The 26248-nt window shown below is 37.2% G+C and overlaps 1 protein-coding gene across 12 annotated transcripts in view; it reads right to left on the bottom strand.

Moving 5' to 3' along the window:
- Positions 1-26248, bottom strand: part of UBR5 (ubiquitin protein ligase E3 component n-recognin 5) — an 83854-nt gene that overhangs the window by 49035 nt on the left and 8571 nt on the right. For 8 of the 12 annotated variants that reach the window (XM_082044299.1, XM_082044304.1, XM_082044306.1 and 5 more), the window contains exons 2-9: positions 16781-16825; positions 16221-16302; positions 15963-16039; positions 15073-15192; positions 11936-12125; positions 9624-9783; positions 2863-3012; positions 702-913 (exon numbers count right to left, since the gene is read on the bottom strand). In XM_082044299.1, coding sequence (XP_081900425.1) covers positions 702-913; positions 2863-3012; positions 9624-9783; positions 11936-12125; positions 15073-15192; positions 15963-16039; positions 16221-16302; positions 16781-16825 — 1036 coding nt within the window. The remainder of the gene's footprint in view (positions 1-701; positions 914-2862; positions 3013-9623; positions 9784-11935; positions 12126-15072; positions 15193-15962; positions 16040-16220; positions 16303-16780; positions 16826-26248) is intronic. The other 4 variants (XM_082044305.1, XM_082044309.1, XM_082044302.1 and 1 more) reach the window with 2 other exon arrangements.

Raw genomic sequence — 26248 nt, 5'->3', positions numbered from 1 at the left:
GACTGATTGATTGTTTGGGGGTTTTGTTTTGCTTTTGAGACATTTCCCAGAGCATCTTTGATAATTCATGAAGAAAATGACTTGAATGAGTTACCCAATTTGCAACATATAGCTAGCATCCCTATTATTCTTTTATCTCATGTGGGACTTATTTCTTGCCTTGAAAATGGAAATAGAGTTACAAAGAAAACCAACTAATCAAAGCCAAAAGGATTCTGAAGGAGCAACCAATACTCACTAACATCATTGGTCAACTCAAAACACAACCGCAAATAAATGTCAGCTTTCACTGTTTTGGCTTAAAAGTCCAATCCACTCAAACTGAAAGTACCTCCTCAAATAATAATGACAATCAAAAAAAGGGTTCCTTGATAAAGCATAATTGTGTTTAATGAGTTTCTTATTGCCTAGTAAATGCTTTGAGCACCTAAGTAAGAAAAGAAAAAAAAACCACAGTAGTGCCTTCAAAACTCATGAAGGAGAAAAATAAACAAAAAAACAGTAATAACAGAAGCACAGCTATAAGGGTATAACTAGTTATTTATAATTTTCCTCTGTGCATAATAAAGAATACGCTTTATTACATTATCTCACGAACTGAGACGCAATATTCAAAAAGGAAACACAAGAGTACTTATTTGAAAAAAACCCACAGATCTATTGCACAGCATGCAAATAAAAGAGTAAAAAAAAGTCAATACCTTATCTGGCCACCACTGCAAGTCTTCTCCTAAAGAAACAGGACTTTGAACCGGTGTGTTCTTCTTGTCCAGGTTCGGTTCCCCTTCCTTACTTGTAGAGCCTCTTTCATTATCAAATGAGGCTCCATCAAGCCACCTTCGTTCACGCAAACGTAAAACGGACTCACGTTCACGCAACAGCTCAGAGTCTCTCTCTAAGGGAAGAAGGAGAACTGGTATGCAATTGGGTCACACCAGTGGGATAAAAGTAAGCCACTCTCTAGTAAAGACCCTTCAGGATGCAACTAACAGCAGTTAAATCTACTCACACAGTTTAAAAATAAAGTCCTGACATGCAACATTCAATGTATTAACCCTTTCAAGCATATGTACTTTAGAATTACTAGACATAAAAATAAGCTAGAAATAAAGAAGTCTTACAGTTTTGCGCACTATTAAAATGCTAAAGCATTTTCACTTACGTTGTAAGAGGCCAAATGCATTTAACATTGCAATTTAAATTTTTATAGTACAATATGCAGAGTTTTGAAGAAATGTTTTATCAATGTGGTAACAACAAAAATGTCTGAGTCTATATAGTCCATTAGATATCTTTATGCAAACCAAAAAAGAGTATTTATTAGAGAGTTTCATAACAAACTTTCCCCAAAAAAACACTGATTTCAAAAGGTTAAAGAAGCAAGCATTAAAAAAAGCTCTCGTATACATGTTTGATAATCCAACCCCTTTTGTTTAAGGCAATATTCCATAGGACTGGATTTAATAAAGTGTATTTGTTTTGAGTAGATCAAATGAAAACTTTTTAAGAGTCAGACAAGTTTTAAAAAGGATCCTTTGTAGGAAATGTTCCTTACCAAAATGCTTCCCCTCCAATTGGCCTACAAACTGTCTAAAGCCAGTACTCTGCAGTTCGCTCATGCAGACAAATTTTTTAAATCAGGTAATCAAACTAACTTTCCAAGAGTCAACTATGCATGGAAAATAAGGACTATTAAATTCGTGGTAACGTCTTATATAGAATAACCTTAGGAAAGGAAAAAAAAGGAGGAATTTAGAAGGAGTTACGTCAGATGCTGAATATTCGTACATGCACATAATGCATTTAACCTATTAAATACTTATGCTCACAAAAATCAACTGGAATTAGATGTATGAGATTAACCACATTACTATATCATAGTTTCAACAAAATATGCCACGTCTTGGGTCTCTTGTTGTATTAGACAAATGGGAAAGTTTTTACAGAAGCCAAACACGACAGCTTGTCTTAAAGATACATTTCATAAATTACTGTACTTATTTGCTAGCAAACTTCACACTGACCTCTAATAATTTTGTAACAGGAACTTATGTGTTCAGCAATTAATATACTAAAACGTGTTCACGAAAGGCAACAAAACTGCACTAAAACAAACACAGCAGAGGTTGGATTAACAGTTTGGAAATACTCTAAGCATTCACGCAACACCTTCAAAAGATAGGAAATTGCTGCATGGTCTGTTACATATCTTTTCAGTGTAATGTGCTTTTTAAAAAGGAAAAGGTAAAATGCCTTAACACTGGTCAAGGAGGGTTTTTTAATCAGCTGCCAATAGTTCTCCTTATCCAACTATAAATATGCTTCCAAAAAGTAAAATTTAGATTTCTTCTCTCTCTTTAGTACCTAAAACTTCTCATTCCATAAAGGTAACTTCTGTCATGGAACAATTAAGGAAATGTTGAGAAAAGTGAACAAAGGCCAACCAAAAAAAAAAAAAAAAAAAAAAAAGAAAAGATTAAGAATGCTGCATGTCATCAATTGTTACTCATTTTTGAGCCAAATATTTGTAATGCAATCTATGTATTCATAGGTACTTACACACTTTGACTTACAGTTCAAAATAAACTTAGCATGCAAAAATTGTATAACACCTTGCAACACCAATGATCAACAATCATTTAAAATACATGACTATCAAAGTTCTTGCAGAACTTACCTGCTAATATTCAGAATTCATTAATAATTTTGATAATGAGTAACAGTCTACTAGTCTACTCTATATTTGATAACATATCACAGTCTACTTTTGTATTAAATCAGAATCTAAACCACCAGTGTGTACTATCACTAGCTTTTTCCACAGCAAACTACGTATTACAAAGAAAAAAGGTGCAAAATTACCTCTGGATGAGCCTAGCCTGGAAAGTGATGAGCGCCGAAAGGATGGATAACCAAAGTAACTAATATCTTCTGAAAACATAGCATCAGCATCAATAATGACACTTGGGTGAGCAGAATGTATGTCAGCATCCAGAAGAGACATAAGATCCTCTATAAGAGGAGACAAGGGTCTTAAGTGAATAATCAGCTACTTAAAACATCAGCTAGAGAGACCATCAACTAAACAAATATCAAATCAAAAAAAGGTCCTATCTATTAATTGAATTTCTGCTCTTCAGATTCACCAGTGCAAACTCATGTGCCTCCTATGCAACCACATTTACAATCAAGCTTGGCAAACTAGTGAACAAAACCAGTTTCCCTACAAGAACTGCTCTGTCACTTTATCTAACCACATTTCCCAAACAAGACTTGCCCAAACCACATTTTTCTGTGACCTAGAAATTCAAACTTTAGCCTGTTGCTTGAAAGAACAAAGCGCTAGGATAGATACATATATATACATGTGCACACACACTCATGCACCTAATGCAGAACTCCAAAGATGACCTAGAATTAAGGGAGGACAGAAGTGATGGTGAAAGCTGTACTGCACAAAGCCACTTCTTTCATGTCAAAGACCATGTTCATCCATGGAATGCTTCTTTCAGAGAATGATGCACTTGTTTAATTCACAGGCTAGCAGCTTGCAGCTCGCAGTACTAAGATTTTAGTGGCAGCCCCATTAAGAACAACAACAGTTATCTGGTAAAAACATTTTTTTTGATACCATGTATTTAAAAAAAAAAAAAAAAAAAAAGGAAAAAGATTAACTTAAATACCATGACTGCCCTAGCTCTATTTTAGAAAAAATGAGTTTCTCTAAAGTACTGATCATTGCTAAAGTCTAAGACAATTTTCTTCTGTTTACTAAACCGCAGCTACTATCCACACACAAAGGAGGCTACTGAAAATTCATGCAATTTGTTGAAGTCTAGCAATACGGACTGACAAAACAACTAAATCTGACTACGACCTTGCTGCTACAGAAAGGACAGTCCTACTTCCCCTCCTCCATCATGTGGCAGGCACCTCACTGGGGCAAGGTGGGACTTCTAAATCCACAACCGGCACATTCACCTGGCTTGAAATAATACTCCATAGGGTCCAGAAGTAAGGTAGGAAGCAATCTCCAGACTGACTAAACTGGGTAGCCAAACAGAGCCCCAATGGTGCTGCCTCATCACATGCAGCAAAGCTGACCGGACCCTTCTGCTGCAAAGGAGAGAGTTCTGCCACTTGTCAAAATTTCATGCAAAACTGACTGGAAAGAGGCTCCCCAAATGAGGTTTCAGTTAACCCATGCAGGCACACAAACCTCAGCACCATGCAAGGGAACAGCAGGATAGCTCCTTCTGGCAGCAGGACAACTTCATCTGCTGGAACCGCTCATGCAGCAAGCACAGGGCTGCGCAAAGTCCCACCAGGACACACACAAGGAGCACATGCAATTTCAGCACATCCAGTTCTCAGCCTCTACATCATAAGCATAAAACAAAATAGTGGCTAGAAATCAAGGTCCGAAATAAAAGCATTCTTAACACTACAAACTGATTATTATGGGTCTTTTTCTTAGTGTCTAGAATGAAGTGGGGGGAAAAGCGGGGAGAAACACAAAGGAGAAGGCATCAAAAAACTTAAAATTAGCCAGAAGTTCACACTTACAGCCGGTATTAATTCACTTAACTGTTCCACTTACTGATATTCAAAGTGTTAGAGACTTTCATATCGCTGAATATCAGAATATTCATCCTTAAATTTCTAAACTCTCATCTCCAGAGTATGTAACACATACCAACTACAACCAGCTGTCCCCAGAAAAACAGCGCTGTAACTAGTGAGCACTGTGGATTTCAAAGCAAGCAAGACCTACACAGATTTTTTTTTGCATTAAATGAGTAATCCACTCCACTCAAGTGTAGTCTGCACTTCTAAAACTACATCATTTGAGAGTCAATGGTCCACGCAGTACATTTTGGGAAGTCATCCTTGACAGACTGCTTGGAAATCCTAGTAAAAAAAAAAAATCAGCTTTGTCAAACAGGCTGTGTCTTACTACAACACTTTGGATCACTCAGAGTGGCCTTATCCTGCCTGATACTTTATTTTCCACTGGCTTACCACAACAGTACAGCAGCAGTGCACCTCACCTTAAGAGTATCAAATTTCTAAGCACCAAACTTTGATAGCTGAAAACACAGATGAGACTCTGTTCTATCTCTCAACACTCACACTGCTTTTCTCCCCTCCCACACTCACCACAACCACCTCTTCCTCTGCAAGGAACAGGATTGGCCAGTACAGAAAAGAACTCTCCAGTTTTGTTCAAAATGGACAATATTTTCTTTTAAGGTAGACTAAGCCAGAAATACTTTTGACATACATGCTAACTTGTGACGCACACAGACTCCTCCAACCATTTCAGGCATTTTGAGTTTAGCTGCCTTTCCAAAAAGGAAAGCAAAAATTCAAGCCATCAGACTTCAGAACCAAAACTCTGTGGATTTTGGATAAACGTGCATTAAGATAAGCGAGGAAATCAAGCCTTTTCTTATCCGTTTACTTCAGCTTCAAGTAAGATTTTAGTTCTCTTCCGGTATTTCTGTAAGAGATCCCCTTCTTCCATTTTCTATATCAGCAAACAAAGGTGCTACAACCAGTAGGGATAGGAGCCAAATTCACTCCCCTTGAAACATAACTGGAATTTTTTTAGTGCTGTGAAAACACAGATACTGCAAGGCTACATCCAGTTTAAGAATCCAGGGGAAAAAAAATTCCCTATGACTTTATTTTCCTGCTTTTCAGAAAAATCCCATGAGATGATACAATTCAGCTTTTGTGCAGTGACAGATCAGAATGAGACTGTGCCCTTCCGCTTAGAGAAAATACCTACTATTCCCTAGTAAACATCATACCATTGAAAATTGGAAGGGAAAGGATATCTAGAGCCCAGGAAATAGGGGAATATATATATGTGTGTGTGTGTGTGTATGTATGTATCTATAAAACAACAACAAAAAACAAATGACTCTATCAGGAATTACAAAAAAAAAAAAGTTTCAGTATGCACTGAATTCATTAACTGAAGATGTTGCCTAGATCAATTCGGATCTCAAGCTGAGCTCATATCAAACCTTTCCCCTTAAGGGGGCAATCAGAAGTTCTCTCCCCCTCTTCTTGGCTGCATATTTTTATGAAATATTCAACAGTATCTCCTCCTCTTTCAAGTTTGGATTAAACTGGCAAAAGTATGACAGTGAAGGGAGAGAAACATATATTTTGGTTTCCCAGGAAACCAGACTCAAACAGAACTCCAGAATTCATTTCTTGGTAAGACGTATTTATTCAAAACATTACCCAACTTTAAGTTCACCTTAAAAAAAAAAAAAAAAAAAAAAAAATCAAACCACATCAACAAAACCACAGACAAAACATCCACCTAATTGCTTTCCCAAAGGCAAGCCACTGAACTGATGCTACACTATGCTCTGATTCCCACCTCCCCTCACTGCAAGCCAACACTGTAAGTACTGCTGCAACACCAGCCTGTCCCTCTTCTCCTCTTAAAAAAAAAAAAAAAAAAAAAAAAAAACACACACAACAAAAAAAAAACCACCACACACAAACAATTTTTAAACAAGCTCATCTCAGTTCCAAAATCCAAAGTAGTCTGGATGTTGCCAAACCTATGTTTTACAAGTCCCACTTTGCAAGAACCCACTATAGCACGCAGAAGTTACTGAGCAAACATGCACACATCTGAACTATACAAAGAACAAAACATTTTCACTTCTGTAGAACCTCTACAGAGAAGATTAACAGAACAAAGCCCAGAAGAAGCCTCTAATACAACTTAATATGAGCTAGAAAATTAATCTAGAGACCTTCAAGTCTCTTCTATGCTAAATACCTTGTTCTGTTGTTCCTACCTTGAATATTTTCCTTATGTACTTGTTATGCATCAAATAAACCCACATTCCTCTCTGCTAACTATCATAAAACAAAACGAACAGGAGTAGATTAGAGAAGTCTAAATCAAAGTATGTAAGGTTCCAAAAACAAATATCTAAGAGACAGTTATTGAAGGCAATCTGTACAGAAAAGCAGAGTCCTGCTCCTCACTTAAGACATTTTGAAGAATTCTAGGAGAACGAATACATGTTTTTTATTACCTTAAAAAAATTCAGATGCATAACCTTTACAATACTAACTGGAACTATCACACTTAACATATTAATGTAATTATGATGTATCAAACATGAACTTATTAATTTCACAGTGGTTGGAAAGGATCTTAGGTTTGGTCTTGCTTTTTTTTTTTCTCTTTTTAAAATCAAATGTAAATCTTAGTTTTTTTAAAAAAAGCTTCTCTGTCTTGGAAGGCTTAGAGGAATAACCCCTAAATTTAAGGGTCACAAAACATCAGATATGTAGAAGGGATAAAGTAAAAATTAGCATATGCTTTTAATCAAAATGCAAGAGCATCAAAAGTCCTAAGGCAAAAGCAGTCTTGCCATTTGCTATTTTTTGTGCTTGGAAGGAACAAAATCAAAAAGCTTTAAAGCATAATTTGACATAACTTAAAAAAAAAAAAAAAGTAGAATTTATCTTTCAGAATCATTCATAAAAACCTGATTAAGAACTCAATGCATTTCTCAGTTATCTACAATTTTATTTTATGAACTCTAAGTTATAGTTCCAAAAGAGCATCCAGAGGCAAGATGACAAATGAAAGCAAGAAGTATTCAAAGTCTCTACAGCAAAAGACTTAAAAAAAGATTCTATGTAGTTCTGAAGGACAGAATGTTGGTATTTTTCCAGAGAGCCAGAGGCAAATTTCTCTGGCCATCAGGTTTTCCTGGAAACTTGCCTGCAGAGTTATGTGACACAAGTGAGGACTGGTAATTTGTACTATTTAATGTACCAACAGCAGAGTCATGACAGCACTGACTAGTGTTCAGCTACATTTTTCCTACTTTTCTGATCACATTCAGATACCAAAGCTAATTCATTTCTATGCAACAAACTTATTTTTGCCCATAAAACTCAAAATAACCTAAGACAGACAGGGAAGGCATAGCATATTTTACAAATTGCAAATCATGTATTTGCAGACTGGAGTTAAAGGCACCAAATTTCATTTCTGCTGTCATTTCCATGTCTCTTCCCACAAGAACTGGGTAAAAGCCCAGTTTCTGTGTGGGGTAAAAGAAAAAAAAGAGAAAAAAATACTGATATTAGGAGGTTGTAATCTCCTTAGAGGAAAGATTAGACTAAAAAAGAGAGAAGCTTTAAAATTAAGCCAAGGACAAAATTGTCTTCTGGACAACTAGTGAGGACAGTGAAACTCCGCACACTAGTTTAACCTATCTCAAATACAAAAGACTCAGAGACTGTAGTGCAGGCACCTTCAAATAAAAGTTACCAGTCACAGGTTGTCCGATGGTCCCGTTAATGGATCCTTATGATCTCAAGAGGTAGTAAGAGAATAGTTAATGCAGTAGAAAGCTGGTTAGTATGGTTAAAAGAAACTTGTGTAAATGATTACTAACAGGGATTTATCTTGTGAACGGTGGTTCTGGAAGAATGCATTCAGGTCTGCTTAGAGTAGAAACTCCTGCTTTGAATACCTGGAAAGAGTTAGGAGAATTTACCTCCTCCAATGTATTTGTCTAATGCTATTAAGCTGATCATTAAAAGACTAAAATTAAAGATTTTTTTACCCCTTTCACCAGAGTATTCTTAATTCTGCAGCAAAATAAAGAAGCTTGACAGATGCAACTAAAACTAGAAGAGGCAAAATTAAATACAAAGCCTTTGCTGCAGAACAAAAGAACCCTTTGTCTAATCACGTGATTGACAAGATAAAGATGGAGGAAGCCCATGAACCTTCCTGGTGAACCAGATGAGCAGAAAAAAAAATTAGAAAAATATCAAAACATCATTTTGACACACAGAAAGAAAAGCTAATATGTAGTCAGAGTTTAGATGAGTTTCCTTTATGCAGCGCACCTAACAAACATCAGATTTGGCTGCTATGTTTTCAAATGTTTACTCCTCAAGAAAAGATTATCTATTATTTAGCCAATGCAAAAGAAGACTCAAAGTCTTTTATAAAAACCCACTGTATGGGACAAACAATATTTTAAAAACAGCTGGACTTCAATTACAGCCAGAATACTACGGCATTCTGTAGGGGAATTCTGAGGGGAATTTGAGATAAAGAATTAATTCTCAATCTAACTGTAATAACTGTAAGCTGGTTTGCCCTCACTTGAAGCATTTTGATTAAAAAAAAGCTGTAAAATGTTTCTTTAAAAACTGCTGTATCTTAAGAATATATGTTAGTAGTAAAAAACATGCAAGTCACTAGAAGGTTTTAGAATTAGCTTTTATGAGTAAGCCACACAGCAGTCTCAGCATCTCATTGAGCGGCAAAATACAGATATAAGTAACGCTGATGTTACAAAGCCTGGAATCCTAAAAAAATAACTTTCATGCCACCCACAAACAGGGTCAACAACTATCCTTCAACACCTAATCTAATCCCTCAAGACATTCCAGTGCATCTTTTGTTTCGTACATCTTTAGACTTTGGTCCTATAAGCAAGAACTGCCTTCACTGCATACTCTGCACAGCACAGAACACACAGTCAGTGCTTTAAACACAGAAAAATAGGAACACATTGGCATTTTCTTATCAAAATCTGCAGGATACAAACCTCCAGGAAGATATGATTCACTTGCTGTGTCATCCCCATCATCTCCATCTTCATCATCACGACTCAACAAATTATTTACAGCAAGGTTTACATCAAGATTTGTTCGCTGGAGTTCCCGAATAATAATACTTCTGGACTTTCCTTGTAAAACAACTTGTGCCTGTAAGATCAGAGTATAAATGGTTACTGGTCTCAGCTCACCAACCACCATTCGTAAGAAAAGAATGCTTAATTCTAAAATAAGTCTAATAAAAGCCTGAAGTCAATCTTACAGACAAGGGCTCAGATAGATTTTTCACACTGTCTTTTACTAGATGGTCAACCTCCTCTTAGTTCTAAGTTAGGCCACTGAATTCCAGCTGTGGTGCTAAATTTCCTAATGGAATCTACTTCTTGAAATGCTTAATGCTGTAGTTGAAGTATAAGCAAAATCTGTTTTTGAGAATGTTCTAGATGTTTCTATAGAGGTGTTTAGACTTACTATGTCAATCAACAGTTTTGCAATTAACTGTTGTTCCAAAACCACACCTCAATTCCTGCTTTTTTGACACTGGTTTCTCTTTCCACTGCCCTTCAATAGGTAATCACCTCACTTCTTCTGATTTTCCTCATCATTCTATTTCTAAAGGTTTATCTTCAACAGTTTCTGCAACATTTAGATGTTCCTTAGCAAAGTGCGAATACAGAAAAAAACTTCCAAATGTTAAACAGATGCAATGAATTTACAACAACCAGAAGCATTCTGGTCTATTTCACTAACCCTAGGACTCAGAGCATCTTGTTTTTCCAGGCAGACTACCCTCTACTGAATGCCAGAGAAGATGACAGAGTTCTGAAGATCATAAACTGTACAAAGAAGGTAAGAAACCACTAATGAATGTTTTCATAACACATTAAAGATGAGGCACCAAATAAAATAGTCTTTTGACAAGGGAAAAAATAAAGGGACATTTTAACAGCACACAAAGGTAAACCTTTTGTCATAACATCCTATGCCAGAAGTTTACAGATTTTTGAGATGCAGCAGAATCTATGTTATACAGACCAGCTGTGAAGTTCTTTTCCATTGGTTTGCTTTAGAGTTACCCCAAAAATGTTTTAGATATGTTCTGTTTTAAAGTTAGACAAAGTATGGTATTTTTTTTTAAGCAAAAGATCACAGCAAGGGAATCAAAGCTACAACTTAACCAACAAACTGTATATTCGTTTACAGAATGGAACTGTCTGTTTTTCTGTTTTGTGTAAGGTATAAAGGATGTCAGTAAACACTCTCAAAAAAAACTAAAGGTGAAAAATGATGTAAAAAATACCAACCAACCAAACAAAAAAAACTATAAAAACCCCATGATTCCACATCTGAGAGACACCACTGGAGGTTATCTAACCAAACCACCTCCCAAAAGCAGGGCTAATTTCAGAGTCACCAACACCTCCAGTATCTTGTCCCTGTGAAAGCAGAGGCTCCCAGCTTTTACTGGGTTTTGAATTCAAAAAAAAAGGAAACTAGAAGCCTGCCTGTCCACTGGTGGGTCTGTAGACACCTTGCCTGTTGGCTCCTATCTTGTGCCAGTCATCCATAGGCCATTCAAAGCACGCAAGCAGATTATCTTTGGCCTAGCAACTAGGATCTGTATTCAAATGTAGACCAGCAACTTGCTTTGAACTAAGAATTAAAATGCATTAAGTGGTCAAATATTTTGAATGTATTATTTTCTTCAAACATGGAGAAAGACATTTTTTTTAACAAACTCCATTTAATCACACAATGCAAATTCCGTCAGCTTATTCAAGCCTTAGTGCTTCAAGAGGTAAAAGCAGAGCAATTAATATCCAACATTCATCAGTTACATTTATAAAAAATTAAGTAGAGGTGTCCATGAAGAAAAATTATTAGCATTTTAAAGAGGTTAAATATGTTTAATGTCTTTCATTCAAATCTTAAATGGATCACTCCTTTTATCAAACAAATAAAAAAATCAACCTGCCTCCTTTCCTTATAGTCCTTCAAGAAACTTAACTTTATTAGCTACATGCTTGATAAAATTCTCAAATATTTGATTTTGTCACTATATCTTCCATCTGCAAATCAGGCAGTTTGGGAAATGCCAATTCTGGAATCCAAAAAAAATCTGTCACTCACACTATACATTTAAGAATAGAAGCAATTCAGCTAGAGAAAGTAAATCTTTTCAATTATATGCCATTACTCCTTGGAGAAAATGCACCACTATTACAGCACGTTCCTGTGTATGTGCTATGAGAAGCTCTCCAGGTTTTTGGCAACAAGCAGTTTCTATTTCTAGCTCACGTACCTGTGAAATGAGTTCCTCTGGAATGACTGATGCTGGAATCACTGGTTGTGGTTGACTCCCGAGCAGTCCAGATCCTCGATCACGTCCTGTGCGTATAATTCTGGTCTGCCTCCGAGAATCTCGAGCCCCAGCAGATGATCGACCAGAAGATCCTCCTCCACTTCCACCAACCCCTGAACTCCAGCGACTTCTAGAAGATTTAGATTGTAATTTTTTTTTAATATGGCAGCATACTCTGAGGACTACTTCAAGAAGTCTTTGGCTTTATTAATAATAACTTGTAGACAATCTCTAAAAAATACTGCAGATTGACTTCACAGACAAACACTACGAAAGTATCTCTCAAAACTAGTAAAAACAAGAGCATCAGGATAATGTTCTGAATTACAGAGAAGAAATACAAAACAGGACTCCAAGTGGAAGTTGCACACTTTCCTACTCGTATAGTTGTGTGGATGTATACATACATAAATACATGCATGCAACAATTCCTAGAGTTTCTAAATGCAACAGTATCAGCAGTGTAACATCTAACACTCAGCTGTTAACTTCCTACTATAAAAGCACATACACAGCAGCTTCTTGGTCAGCAGACCCTGACAGAAGGTCACTATACTCAGACGGGTATCGTAAAATTTCTGAGACTTGATTTAAACTAAGAAGTTGCTTAAGATCACACTGGAAAAATCAAGTAATCTTCTTTACTGCAAAAGAAATCTTATACCAGATAGTTCTCTCATCCTCATGGATGGTTTTCAAGAGATAGTCTATTCCTACTTGTTCCTACCAGAGAAATCAACATCAACTGTACACACTGCAAAAACATGCCTCAACTGACTGAACATTTTTTTCATTTCTAGAAGCCAGTACAAAAACAAGAGAATAGAAAGGCAGTGATTTGTAGAAACAAACAACTCACCATCATTACAACTTTCCACTAATCTTAACACCACAGAGCTGTGTCAACTGAATCTGTTCTGGATTTAAGACTAGGCACTCTTATCATAACAGGCTAGAAGACGCTAGTTTGTTCTTCAAGGTTAACTAAACTTTGTTGTACAAATCTACCTTAAAGAATATTGAACATGGTATTATTTCTATTTAATAATCAGTATCAGCAAAGCTTCCCTGCTCTCAACCACTCTAATCCTCTATCTCCTTTCAAGAAAAACACTTAAGAAAAGGAAAAAGGGTGTGTTCTCTGAAACCTTACCTAATAAATTCACATTGAAAGTACACCACATGTAGCTATAAAAGCTAATTAAGAACACTTGTCTTATATTTTATGGCTTAAGTTGATTAATAACATTAACATCCTTCTCTTTTTTTTCTTCCCCCTGACAAGACCATGCAATCACAGAATAACTGAAGTATCTTCCTAAAACCAGGCCCCGTGACAGAGACACCTACATTTTCAGGATTCTAGCCAGCAACCCCATAATGACAAGACAAAAAGCAATTCAACGATGGGTACAATAACTGAAACGGCTAATCTATTTCTAAAGGTGGGAAGGGGGCTGAAGGGAAGTCAAATTCTTCCTACACAACAATTCTCAAATCGACTCTCAGCAGATAAGATAAGGGTTTAAAGAAAACGTTATTTATTAGACTTTACTACTTATTACAGATGCATTTTCTACTTTAAGTTGTGAACTATTGATGACAGACTTAAGACATCTAACAGCTAAAGCCATTTTTATTCATATATTTCAAATATTCAAAGTGTGTCCTAATTTGTTCCTGTTACATAGACAAAAAAAAAAAAATCAGAAGGACACAGCTATTCCTATTAAAGCTGTCTGAACCTTGAATAAATGTTGATAGAGAACAGAAGAACGGAAATATTTCAGCTCACCTAACTAATTTTCCACATCTCTTCACTGCCCACTAGCATGCTAGCCATTTTTCAAATCTAGTGATCTAATCTAAGTTTTCCACAGTTTGCATGTTTTTAGACTCAGTTTATTAAGTATTCCCTTCATTTAACAGAGCAGTCAATAGTGTCTACTGCTACTCTAGTAGTTCAGTGACTTTCAAGTACCTAGTTATAAAACATGCAAGGGAAGAAATTAGGAACTCTTCAGGTCTCCTAAAACACATAGTTTCAAACAATTTTAACCAGTTCTGTTCAACTAAAAACAACAAGGAAAAACAAGTCTTACACTTTCCATAGTAATTTTTTTTTAACATGACAATACCAGTTTGCCTTTAAAGTTCAACACATGCTTTTTAGGTTCAGATGCACAAAGGTTTCCCAAGAAGTTTGGAAGAGTAAGGAGGTGCGTTATCTTTCATGCAACTAAGCCCCAGATGAAATTAGCATATTTGGTAACATAAACAAAACATCAAATTCACTTTCATGGAAAAGCTGTAGTTGCTCCCTCTCAACAAATCATTCACACACAAAAATCAGTTTGTGAATGCAATTCTCCTTACTACAGTTAGTGACCTTAGGAGAAGCACTGTTCCACATGTCTTACAAAAGCACATAAGGAAGAGTTCACTGTGATTACGTAATTTACATTGCTGTATAAAGGGACACCATCAATTTTAAAGGTAATGATAAAACAAATGAATCTGTATAGTACCTTTAGTAAACAGTACAATTGTAAAAGTTCTGAGCAACAATCTTTTCCAAACATTCCCTTCCTATACTATGCATAAGACCCCAACTAACAAAACACCATATTACTTGGGGCAGGAGAGAAGAAGGCACAATAAAACTGAACACACAACGGCCTGCAAACATAGATAATGAAGATTCTTGCTGCATAAATGAGCTCATTTTACGTAATGCTGCTAGCCTATCAGGGTTTAAATTGATAGTGTCCCTCTAAAAACATTCTTTTCAAAATCAAGGAACTAAAAAGCATTCAAAAAAAGACAAGATAGCCAAAATCATATTATTCTTCACACCATATATGAAGAATGCTTTGTATCCTAAGTACTGGAGGGTCACTTGGCATATCTGTCATTTTAACCAAGTCAATAAAGTTGTTTTTTTATTATACCCTACCTACACAACTGCTGTAATTGTACGTTCCCTTATACATACTGCATACAATTTATATATGTGTATACACATATACTGAAATATGGAACAAACAGATTGCAGCCTCAGTCCTAGCAAAACTTACCCAAGGGTGTTGCCTGCCAGTCTGCCCAGAGTTTCAGAACCAGACAGAAACCATGGGGAGTCACTAGTCCTGCCTGGCCTGGATGTCCTTCCTGCCCCTGAGCCACTGCTCAACTTTGAACTGAAAGTAAAAGATGGTAAATCAGTCACAAAACAATCCCAAATGGGTTAAGAACAAAACCTGGAATCCCAGGTCTAAATTCTCAGGGACTTAGTCTGGTAACATACCAGCTTAAGCAACACCCTTGGGGAATATTCCAAACTAATCTAACTGTATATTAAGAGGTACACCGGAAAAAAGAAATTGGAAAGCATGCCTAACAGATCTTAGGTACATCGGCAATCCATAATAGCACAGTTGCAAATACACATTAAGCTAATTAGCTATTTGAGTTAGCCACTGAGGTAAGTTTTCAGTTAGCGTATGTGTACAAATTGTAATCACCAGGTGTTCTATCCATAAACCTGAGCATGAGTATGCCACTTCGACATCAAGTGGTTTACATTCAAATATGAACCATTAAATAGTCCTATTAAGGGGACTTACCTGGATTGAAGACATGTCTAAAAAGTGAGCCTCTCCAGATGAGACCACTTTCAGAGTAGATTCTACATGAAGCTTAACAATTTAACACAGTTTCTTTCACAAGGATTACTTTTGGAGGGTTTGTTTCTTGAAGTTAAAGAAATCCTATCTCACTTCTTTTAGAATCAAATCTACCATTTATTCCTACACCAGTATGTCAAGCTAGGCTGTTTGGCTGCATCACCATAAACATCATGTATCTACTCAAAGTACCCATTCCAAAGGCAATCTAATTTAAAAACAAACAAACACAAAAACAAAAAAGTTCAAAATAATAATATAATACGAAGAAAAGCATTTCTTACCCATCATTATTATCAGGTTTACCCAATTCCAATCTGTCTGGTTGAACTGAAAAGCCAATCCTGCAGACTCTACCATCCTATATTTAAAACAAGAAAACCAAGTTTCTAAAATGGAAATGTAAGACAAGTTCCAGAAAAAAAATACAAACAAACCCAAGTCTTCAGTTACTGACGAATGTTAAAAATAATTATTTTAACATCAAATTGTTTAACTGTATGGTTGCAAGTTTGTTATCTGAAGAGATTTAAGTAATTTACCTCAAGAAGAAATGCAGCATGATTTGGTCCCACCACACACTGTTTAATAGTGGCCTGTTCCAATACATTCAAAGGGGGGTGGCTGAAAACAAAAAGTGAGCATGTATAACATTTTAAAACTTTTGAAGTCTGAAAAAAATAAAAAACAAGTCGTATATGGAAGGAACAATGTGCAATGACAGTTACCGATATAAAAATTAAGAATCAAGAATTAGTAAACATACATTAGTTGAAGCAACTACAATGTATTTTTAAACATTAAACACAGAAACTGCAGGAAAAAAAACTTTAAAAGGTCATTTGCAATAAACAACAGGGGTTATACTTCAAATTAAGGAGTCATTTCATAAGAAGGGTATTTAATAATATAATTTATCATAACTGAAAACCTACCATTTTCTTCCTAATATAAGCACTGTGTTATCTGAAGCATTTCTGAACTTTAGTATTAGTAGTATTGAGGCTAAGGCCATATCTACAGTACCATCATTTGCTTCTTGTTGCTGTCAGAAAAATGGTATTTTCCGAAATGATTTACAGCAGCATGCGATACACCTTACCTGTTTAAATTATATTTGTTCAGCTTCTCTGAAACTTCCCTTAATCTGAAAGAAAAAGAAATGAAGCTGTTGCTTGAAACACATCCTCCACAGTGTACCACATCCACTTATGCAGCATATTTATGACATTATGAGAACAACTTACCACCACATTTAATGAAGCCTGATATAAACACTATTTGGTGTTGGGCACCTGTATAAGAACTAGATGTTGTTCAGCTTCAAATCAGGTTTTTGTTTTGGAGGGTTTTTTACTTTAGAGTTCTACCAGTCCATCTACTATCTTGCCATAAAACCCATGTTTTCTTGCATTCCCATGTGTTTTGGAAGCCACTATTAAAAAGCACTACTCCTGCCTTATTACCATCATTTACAACTTTACACACAAAACAAGCAGATGAATCAATGAACATTAACTGTAGATATACTTGTGTTTCCTCATATAAGCTTGAATACAGTATCCTAGAGCAGACAGGATTACAATTTTCTAGAAAATCAAAGTATGTGGCATAGCACCCAACAACATGCCAGTAAGTTCCCCACAACAGAAAAGACAGGAGAACAGATGCACAAAAGACAGCATCAAAAGGGATGAACAACAAACTTTGACTAGTAGAAGAAACAATCCAGAGAAAATTCACTATATATAGGGTTATGTAAAACATCGCCTTATTAAAAAGGAAAAAATGTTTCCAAAAGTACTTCCATCTCACTTTCATGGCACCTCACCAAATGGAAGAACAGAATCCAGAATCAAAAAAAAGAGCCAACCCACAGACCACTCCTGTTTAGAGGGCATGGTGCCCAAAAGCAGAAACCAAAGCAATAATTTCTAAGAGAATTTCTAATCCACTTAGAAAAGATCCTTTCCAGGCAGCAAAGATACTCTTCTAATATTAAGCAGGCATCTCAGGTAAAATTTGGGCTCCTTTCTTCCCAAAGGTGACAAGCAATCAGAAGAAGTCCCTAAATAGTTTCCAATTTTAGTCAGAATATGCACATTATATTAATATATAAAACAAAAATGAATCCTGTGAAAATAATGCAAGGTCTTCCTAATCAAGAAAAATAATCCCAAATTTGGTACCGCATTCATCCTAGCATTCCACAAACATCCTTCTTAGCCAGCAACACCTTTCAAAACCTAACAAAAAATACATGCACATCAGTGCTGCTTTCCTCTGTTTAATCCATGTCTTTAACGCTTTTTACTTGCTTCACTTCAATTTCTGCACACAGACTACTATGGACAACAGACCAGTTACTTGCAACCCTTGAGCGTGAGAAAGAATACAGATTAGAGGTCCGAAGATCCAAACCTTAATATTATCAACAGTGTTTAAAGCACTTGTCCTGAGGGGAAGAAAGAAGATATATGCCTGTTTGAGAAACAAGATAATTTATACTGATAGAAGTAACTTTCAAGCACAAGAAAGAGCCACAGTGAAAGGACAGCAGGAAGGCAGTGAACGTGCTTAGAATCGCCTTTTGCTATCGCAGGCAGGCTGCTGGTTTGTCAGTAGGCAATTTCACACTCTGGATTTCCAGCCACAACCACTCCACACAGGCCAGGAGTAATTACACTGGTAAGGTTTCTGTGAAGACAACCCCCAAAAGGGAGAGAGAGAACACAAACTTCACATACAATCTGCATGAAAGGCAGCCCACAAGAACGAACTACTGTGGAAGAATGCAGAATGAACCCTGAAGATGAATGGCATACACTCCATAGCTTACCGTACGGTTTTATAAAGCAAGAAGGGATCTGCTGCATAATATATCAACAGTTAAACATCCCTGAATTTTCATGTCTTAACTATATCACCTACAGGAATTTTGACTAGTTTTCCACTAACACTTCTCTTGGCAAGCATAAGTAATAATTATAGAATAGGAAGACCTACCCTTAAGTTCACTGCACTGCCTATATGAAAAGCTGATGTCAAACAGAGCAGTGCTTTACTGGACACGGCTACTAGACTAGCCTTTGAGCAACATTTAAAGCTTCTTTATCTGAGCTTTGTGTCACAAAACCTGAGCACATCAAAGAAACACACATTTTTCAATTTGTAAAAAATCATAAGCCCTTTTTACTTGTAAAAAATAATCAAGTGATGGGCAAGAAATATGCACAGAAAGCTAAGACTTGCATACTCAGTTAATCTATTAGTAATGCCAATCTCAAGAGTGCAGGTCTACTGCAACACGCACAGGTCAAGTGAGATCCAATGTTATTGAAAAGAGGTTCCTGCCAACATTTGAGCAGAGAAGGATATAAGTGACCATGCTGAAAGTACTAAACTCTTCTACAGAAAGAAAAAAAAAAAAGTAAAAATTATCTCATCGTATGCAATTGCTGCAATAGCAAAATTACTGCCCAATAGCCTAGAGATCTATGAGGAGTTTAATCTGACACAAAACACCACCAAGTGAAAAAGGAGCAGATCCCCAGCACCACATCCCTGGTTTCACCCCACCTCTCCGCCTGCCTTGTGCTGCCACCAGCATCTGCATGAACACCAGTCACAAAACTAAACCAGCGGGAAACAAGAGTAAAGCAGAAAGATGTGTTTGTATACTCTATATGCAGAATATGTTTGTGCCAATAAAAACTCCACATAATTTCACCAAAAAATTTCCTGCAGCAATCTAAGCCTTTCTCCTTGCACAGTTGCATGGTATCTTTCTACTGACCCTCTGAAGGAAAAATATGACACCCATATTCAAGATCAGGTTAATTTTAACAATATCATTCCATAATTTCAACTGAGAGAAACTGGAGAAAGAGCTACAGGCACATATGATTTAATCAATTCTCACATTAGGGAAGGTCAACACTTCCACTGAGACCATTCTGTGGTAAAACAAATCTCCAATATGAATGTCTGGACAATATAAGCTTTGAAAAATTCTCATTAAAGGCAATTAAGCTATTTCAAAGGACGAAGTTGAATGCAACATATATTTTGTTCACAAGCAAACTTCTGGGGAAATGCACTAGCTTGCCACACTTTTAGACAAAAAGTTTAGTGATTATGGCTCCTGTATAAAGACACACATTCTTTAAATACCCCTATCAAAAATTACCCAAAAATAGTTGTGCGGAAAACAAAAAGTCAGTTTGTCCAATCCAAGTAGGGATGGCTTTGATTTTGTTTTACAGCTACAATTTCTAGCCTCTCCAAGCTGAGCAGAATAGAAGGGAATTACACTCACGCTAATCACTGAAGAAATTCAAACAAAGCATTTAACTGTAAAGATGTAAAATAAAATATCTGCATGCTGCATGTCTCCAGAAGGAAGGAAGTCTTTCTGTACTCAGCAAGTAACACCAAAGTCCCAGACACAATGGGCGGGGTCCCACCACAAGAGTGTTCATCTTTTTGGTACAAGTTGCAGAAGATGAAAAGGAAAGGTTAATTTAAAAACCAACCAACCAACCAGCTTGGTATGAGAAACAACTTTGAGTAGGGAAATTAAGAATAAAAATAATTTAGCCCTGGTAAGTGATCAGACCTCTTTAAGACAACTTAATATATCAATGAAGTCCGCAAGCCAACGAACTTATGAGACTTGATAGGACAAGAGGAAATGGCCTCAAGTTGCACCAGGGGAGGTTTAGATTGGATATTAGGAAAAAATTCTTCATGGAAAGGGTTGTCAGGCACTGGAACAGGCTGCCCAGGGAGGTGGTGGACTCACCATCCCTGGAGATGTTTAAAAGGTGTTTAGATGAGGTTCTTAGGGACATGGTTTAGTGCTAGAGTTAGGTTAGATTACAGTTGGACTAGATGATTCTGAGGGTCTCTTCCCACTGAAATGATTCTATGATTCTGTGACTTTCATACCAGAGCAGAAAGAAGCATGCAAGAACTGAAACAACGCTGGAAGGCTAAAAATAAGCAAATATTCAAGGGGGGAGAGAAGGAAACAAACAAACCAACCCCAAAAAACAACACACACACACCCCCACGCACAACAACAAAAAACCAAACACCAAACCAAAAAACTCAAGCACTAGAAAACAGTACTGAGTAACTTACCTATCAACACTTAAAAAGTAAATACAACCTTGACTTCTGTCCATCACTTGAGACCCTGAAGCGCTCTGAGCGCAGCAAGCCAGAGCCAAGGAGGCAGCTCCATGGCCAGTTGCCAGGTGTCAGCCCAGCAGAGCTGCACAGCCTCCAGATCAAAGCTCTCTCACACTTGCCTGTCCGGAATCACGTGGAAAGGAACTCCTGTGCCTGTCTATCAGTGCCATGAAAACAGTCTCAGGAACGCAGAAAATGGACACCAATGAGAAGCTTAAGCAAATGTATTATCTTTGTTTCCTGATCCCAGGACGTCTTGGCACTGGATGCTGTCATTGATATAAAGTCATATCCAGCTATCTTCCATGCCATAATACAGCATGCAAAAGCATCCCTGATTGTCATGTCCTGATTGCCACCTCAAACATTAGAAACCAGTTTCCAAAGAGGCAGCCCTCCACAGGTCCTGTACCAAACACCTTTCTCCTAATGGAACAAATGAAGAAATGAAGTTGAAAAACCACTTTCTTTAGAAAATGTAAATAAATGCACATAAGAAAAAAAAAAATGCCAAGTGCAAGTACAAAATGACAGCCTCCAAGGTAACCAATACTACTCAGCACTGGAGTGGGATGATGTGTTTAGAATATAATAATATACAGGATCACTGAAACAAGATGACAAAGAAAGTCATTGCTCTACTCAGTCAGTAACCAGGTGTACCAAGGCTTACACCACGTCCTCTCCACACTCCATGAAATATAAACTACAACTATTCGGTTGTCACATATTAAACCAACACCTACTGCTCAGGAAAAATTTGAGCTGCAAATTCATAGAAGCTGGAAAAGCATCACTCTGTGTTTGCCCTATTCTAACACTCTTCTGTCATCTAGCACCGGTCAATGTCACAAACAGGAAGGAAGAAAAGATGTACCTCTTGTCTGACTGGAACAGCTATTCTTATGTTTCATGGTATCAGCTGACATGGGTTTACAAAATACGGCTCCCAAACTTTATTTTCTATTTTGTAAGGCTGTCAGTTTGCTTGATAAAGGTAGTTCTGACCATTTAATAGTCTCCTTTGGGGCAACGGTAACACACTGTGCTGAATCAGTAAGCTATAGTAGAAAGCTAATATGGCAAACATCAAACTAATCAATCTCTTGAAAACAGTTTTCTGCAATATCACTGAAATGTCTTCACACAATACAATGATTGCAGAAAGTAAATTTCCTTACAGCAGACCATTATTATTTCATGATACCACACCACATACAGATAATGACCTATATCTAAAGTATAGTATACACTGGACCACAACAAGGTTAAAGCAGCACAAGAAAAAACATCAAATATAGGATAATGGCAAGGATCTCAGAAGGTTAAAGATGGATACCCACCAATATCTAACATTCAGAATTAAACACACACTGCACAGGTGGGTAAAATGACTTAGCCTTCTTGTTCACCTTACAAAGAGGGTAAGCTTACCTTTCAGCTCTAGTTTTTAAGAAATCAAGGCAGATTCCATATCACTGTATAGGAGAACGAGGAGTAAGCAGTGGATTTTGTCTACCTAGACTTCAGAAAGGCTTTTCATCCTGTGTCTCATAAGATCCTCACAGGGAAGTTCATGAAGTACAGATGCAAGAGCCAACAGTGACGTGAACTGAAAACTGAAAAATGGCTGGGCCCAGAGGGTGGTGATCGGTGGCACCAAGGCTAGTTGGAGGCCAGTGACTAGTGGTGTCCCCCAGGGGTCAGTACCAGGTCCAGCCCTGTTCAACATCTTCATTAATGATCTGGATGAGAGAGGTGATCCTTCCCTTTATTTCAGCACTTCTGAGACCACACCTAGAATCCTGCATCCAGTTTGTGCCTCCCCAGAACAAGACAGACATTGACATACTGGAGAGTCCAGTGAAGAGCAATAAAGATAATGAAGGGTCTGGAGCATCTCTCCTATGAGGAAAGGCTGAGAGAGCTGGAACTGTTCAGCCTGGGGAAGAGAAGGCTCCGGGGAAACTTATCAACATATATAAAAGGGAGGGTGTAACTCTTTCCAGTAGTACCCAGTGACAGGACCAGAGGCAATGGGTAAACACTGAAACAGAGGAGGTTCCCTCTGAACATCAGGAAACATTTTTTTTACTCTGGGGGTAACCAAGCACTGGCACAGGTTGCCCAGAGAGGTTGTGGAGTCTCCTCCATACTTGGGAATTATTCAAAAGCTGTCTGAATATGGTCCTTGGCAACCAGCTCCAGATGGCCCTACCTGACCACAGAAGTTAGACAAAGTGACATCCAGAGGTCCCTTCCAACCTCAGCCATTCTGTGATTCTCAAGGCTTATTGCCTTCAGGATGTGATTTCCACGTATTTGTCTTGGAGGCATGGCAACAAAAGGACTATTTTTTTTGCCACTGGAAAGCTGAGAGCTCATATTTTGCTATAGAATCCCCATAAGGGCAGTGGCTTAGAAAAAAAGTTACACCAAGGAGTTAGGGAAGTGTCTCAGAAGTACTATCTAGACATTCAGTAAAAATACTGATAAGGTAGTAAAATATCCAGATGGAAGTACCAGATTTCTCTAACAGGAACAGACCCCCTTCAGTAAGACCAGGGAAGAGCCACATGTAGGATTTATGAAATGCATCATCAGGTTTGCCAGAACTGGATTCCTCTGATTAATGACAAATTTCTAGGCAGGGTGGCTGACTGGTTCCTCTAGTTCAAAATCTACTTACACTCTTTATTCAGATTTATCATTTAAGTGACACTGAAGACAGCACCTTCTGAATAATCTAGGGAAAAAAAAAAAAAAAGACAAAACCAAAAAAAACCCACAGTGCAAAGTACAGCCATAACTTAGCACAAGAGGAATATAAAGTCAATTACATTTTTTAAATAAGCAAACACCTAATCCTAAAATAGCTGTGACATAGCATGGCCCCTTTTCGGGGCTGGGGGGGGGGGGGAGTTGTAATGAAAAGTCTGATTATAAAGAGAAAGAAATCACAAATGGTATGATCCTGACAGGACTAGCACACAGCACTTACAGCAAATCTCCACGTTACTTAGCACAATATCCAGATGATCCAGCAGTAAAGTAGATCTACAACTACAGCTTGTCAAAATGTCTAGTGGTGTTTCAGTGGAAAAAAGAAAAATACACTACAGGAGAATGAGCCAGTCTCAATCTGATGTTATTCTATGGCAGCAGACTTCCAAAAACATGGGTTGCAGATTCAGGCGGTACAAGACAGAAATCTGTTCTCTGGTGTAAAACATATCATCATTCTGTGTTCCCAGATTCTGTTCAACTGCACAAAGTCCTTGTAAGTTGCAAAGAATTTCTGTTTAATATTTAGCAGAAGGCTGTTTCTTCAGCCAGAAGACCACTAAAAGCTAAACATTTGGATCAATCAATTCAATCGGGTGCAAGTTCTGAATATTAAAACAATGAAAGCTGTAAGCTATTTAGCCATTCATCATTTCAGTAACTATATCCTTCCATGATAGTAAAATGTAGAAAATGGAAATTTAGAAACTCATAGTTATCTTCAAGGATACTTGAGAAATAACGTGACTCAGTATCACTATGTTGAGCAACATATGAATACCAGCTACCAAAATGTAGGTAGGAAGCTGTACACTTGTTTGACTACGAGTGACACTCAAAAGACCATGTTTAGACAAAGGGGAAAAAATTCCTATTTTCTACTGTCAGATTGTTGCTATAGTGACTCCACTAAAAAAAACTGCTATCAAAATAAAATTTCAGTCATTGTAAAATCTTAAAACCTTTTTGTGTCCCATAGTGACAGATTGTTAAAGCTCCTTCACAAGTTAATTATGAGTCACCAGGGAGGCCATGTATTTACCAGCACACCAGCTTAAAGTCAGGAGAGCAAGGGTATGGTCCCAGCTGAGGCTATTGCGGGAACTCAAATCATAATCTCTCCACCATTTTCCCTTTCATGCTTGCTCTAAGCTTTTGGAAGCCATAACCACTATGTGCATCTCTGGAAAATGGCCTTTGATTAGAGCTTTCAAATACTATAAAAATATTTTTTATAGTAAGAACTGTCATGATATTAAATACTTTGGCAGGAGTAAAGCTACAGTATATTTTGTACAAGTGATTTTATTAAAAACAAAGCACAAACAAGATATGGAATTCTAATGGCTTTGCAATAAAGTCCAGCATGCTGACTTACATGCTAAATTAGTTTTAGCAAAAGGGAAAGATGATTTAGCATGTCCAGTCCCTTACTTGCGAATTCCTCCAATTCCAGGGCTTGAAGTCTTCAGCAAAAATGCTGATATCACAGTATTATCTGCATGTCACTTTTTCAGACTGGTTGTTAAAACTGCCTTCTAAATACCATAGACTCCCTCTCCTGACACTGCATTGTCTTCTGCTCAACATACATCTCCAAAACCTTCTTCTCAGACACTGCATCTTTGATTTAGATAGGAGTGGAATGAGGCCTGGCATAGGGAAGAGAAAGCAAGCACAATGCCAGAAAAATAAGCAGCCAAATCACTTTATCAGATGCACACTGCAGGCAAAGTAACTCAAAAAGCCCCCCAGCTTTTGAGGCACACAGCTCATCACAATATTGTTTTTGCTTTGCCAAAAAAACAGACTCTCTCTTTTTCCACCTGTCTGTACCACAGCCACAAAACTCCAGGTGCTTCCCCTCAGCGTAACTAGTGTTTTGGTTCCCCTACAAGAACACATGAAACAGCACATTGCGTACCTCCTCCTTCACATTTTGCCTACAGCCATACTATTTCAGGTAACACTCCTGCCAGATACAGATTTTGCATCATAAGAGAAAGAAATAAAGCTTTTGCTGTTGCACCACCCAGCCTGTTATCACCCCACACTCCCCATCAACAGCAGGGCAATCCCAGCCAGATTACATTCTGCCTACCCAATCTGCCCCACAACGGCAAGATGCCATGATTTGTGTCATTTCAATGTTTTATTAAGGACCTGTAAGTCTTTGCTCCAGAGACAGATACGTTGTGGCAAAGTCAGAAAATGTCAATAAAGATGAGAGAAAAAAAAAGGAAAAATAAAAAAGGAAGAGATGCTGCTACTCATGTACAAAGTGTGATCAAAGCTGAAGAGTTTCAATAGCCTAAAAAAGAGATCTTCATTAAAGGTCAGACAACAATAAATCAGTTATATTAAAAGGAAAGACAATATAAGATGGATTAAAAAACATAAATCCTTTTTAGAAGAACCCTTTTTGATATTTACTATAAAGAAGAAAAAAATGCAACTCAAATCATTTTCAGGCTGGATAGAGAACAGCAAAACTTCATACTATAAATGAAAGGAAAAACACTGAAAAACACGCTTAAGAAAATTAACTTTGAGATGAAGAAGAAATTAAAATATCACACTTACTGAAGGA

This window comes from Streptopelia decaocto, assembly GCF_964273445.1.
Source record: "Streptopelia decaocto genome assembly, chromosome: 2".
NCBI lineage: Eukaryota > Metazoa > Chordata > Aves > Columbiformes > Columbidae > Streptopelia > Streptopelia decaocto.
Note: the sequence above shows the minus strand (reverse complement) of the source record. Positions and strands in the feature narration are given on the sequence as shown.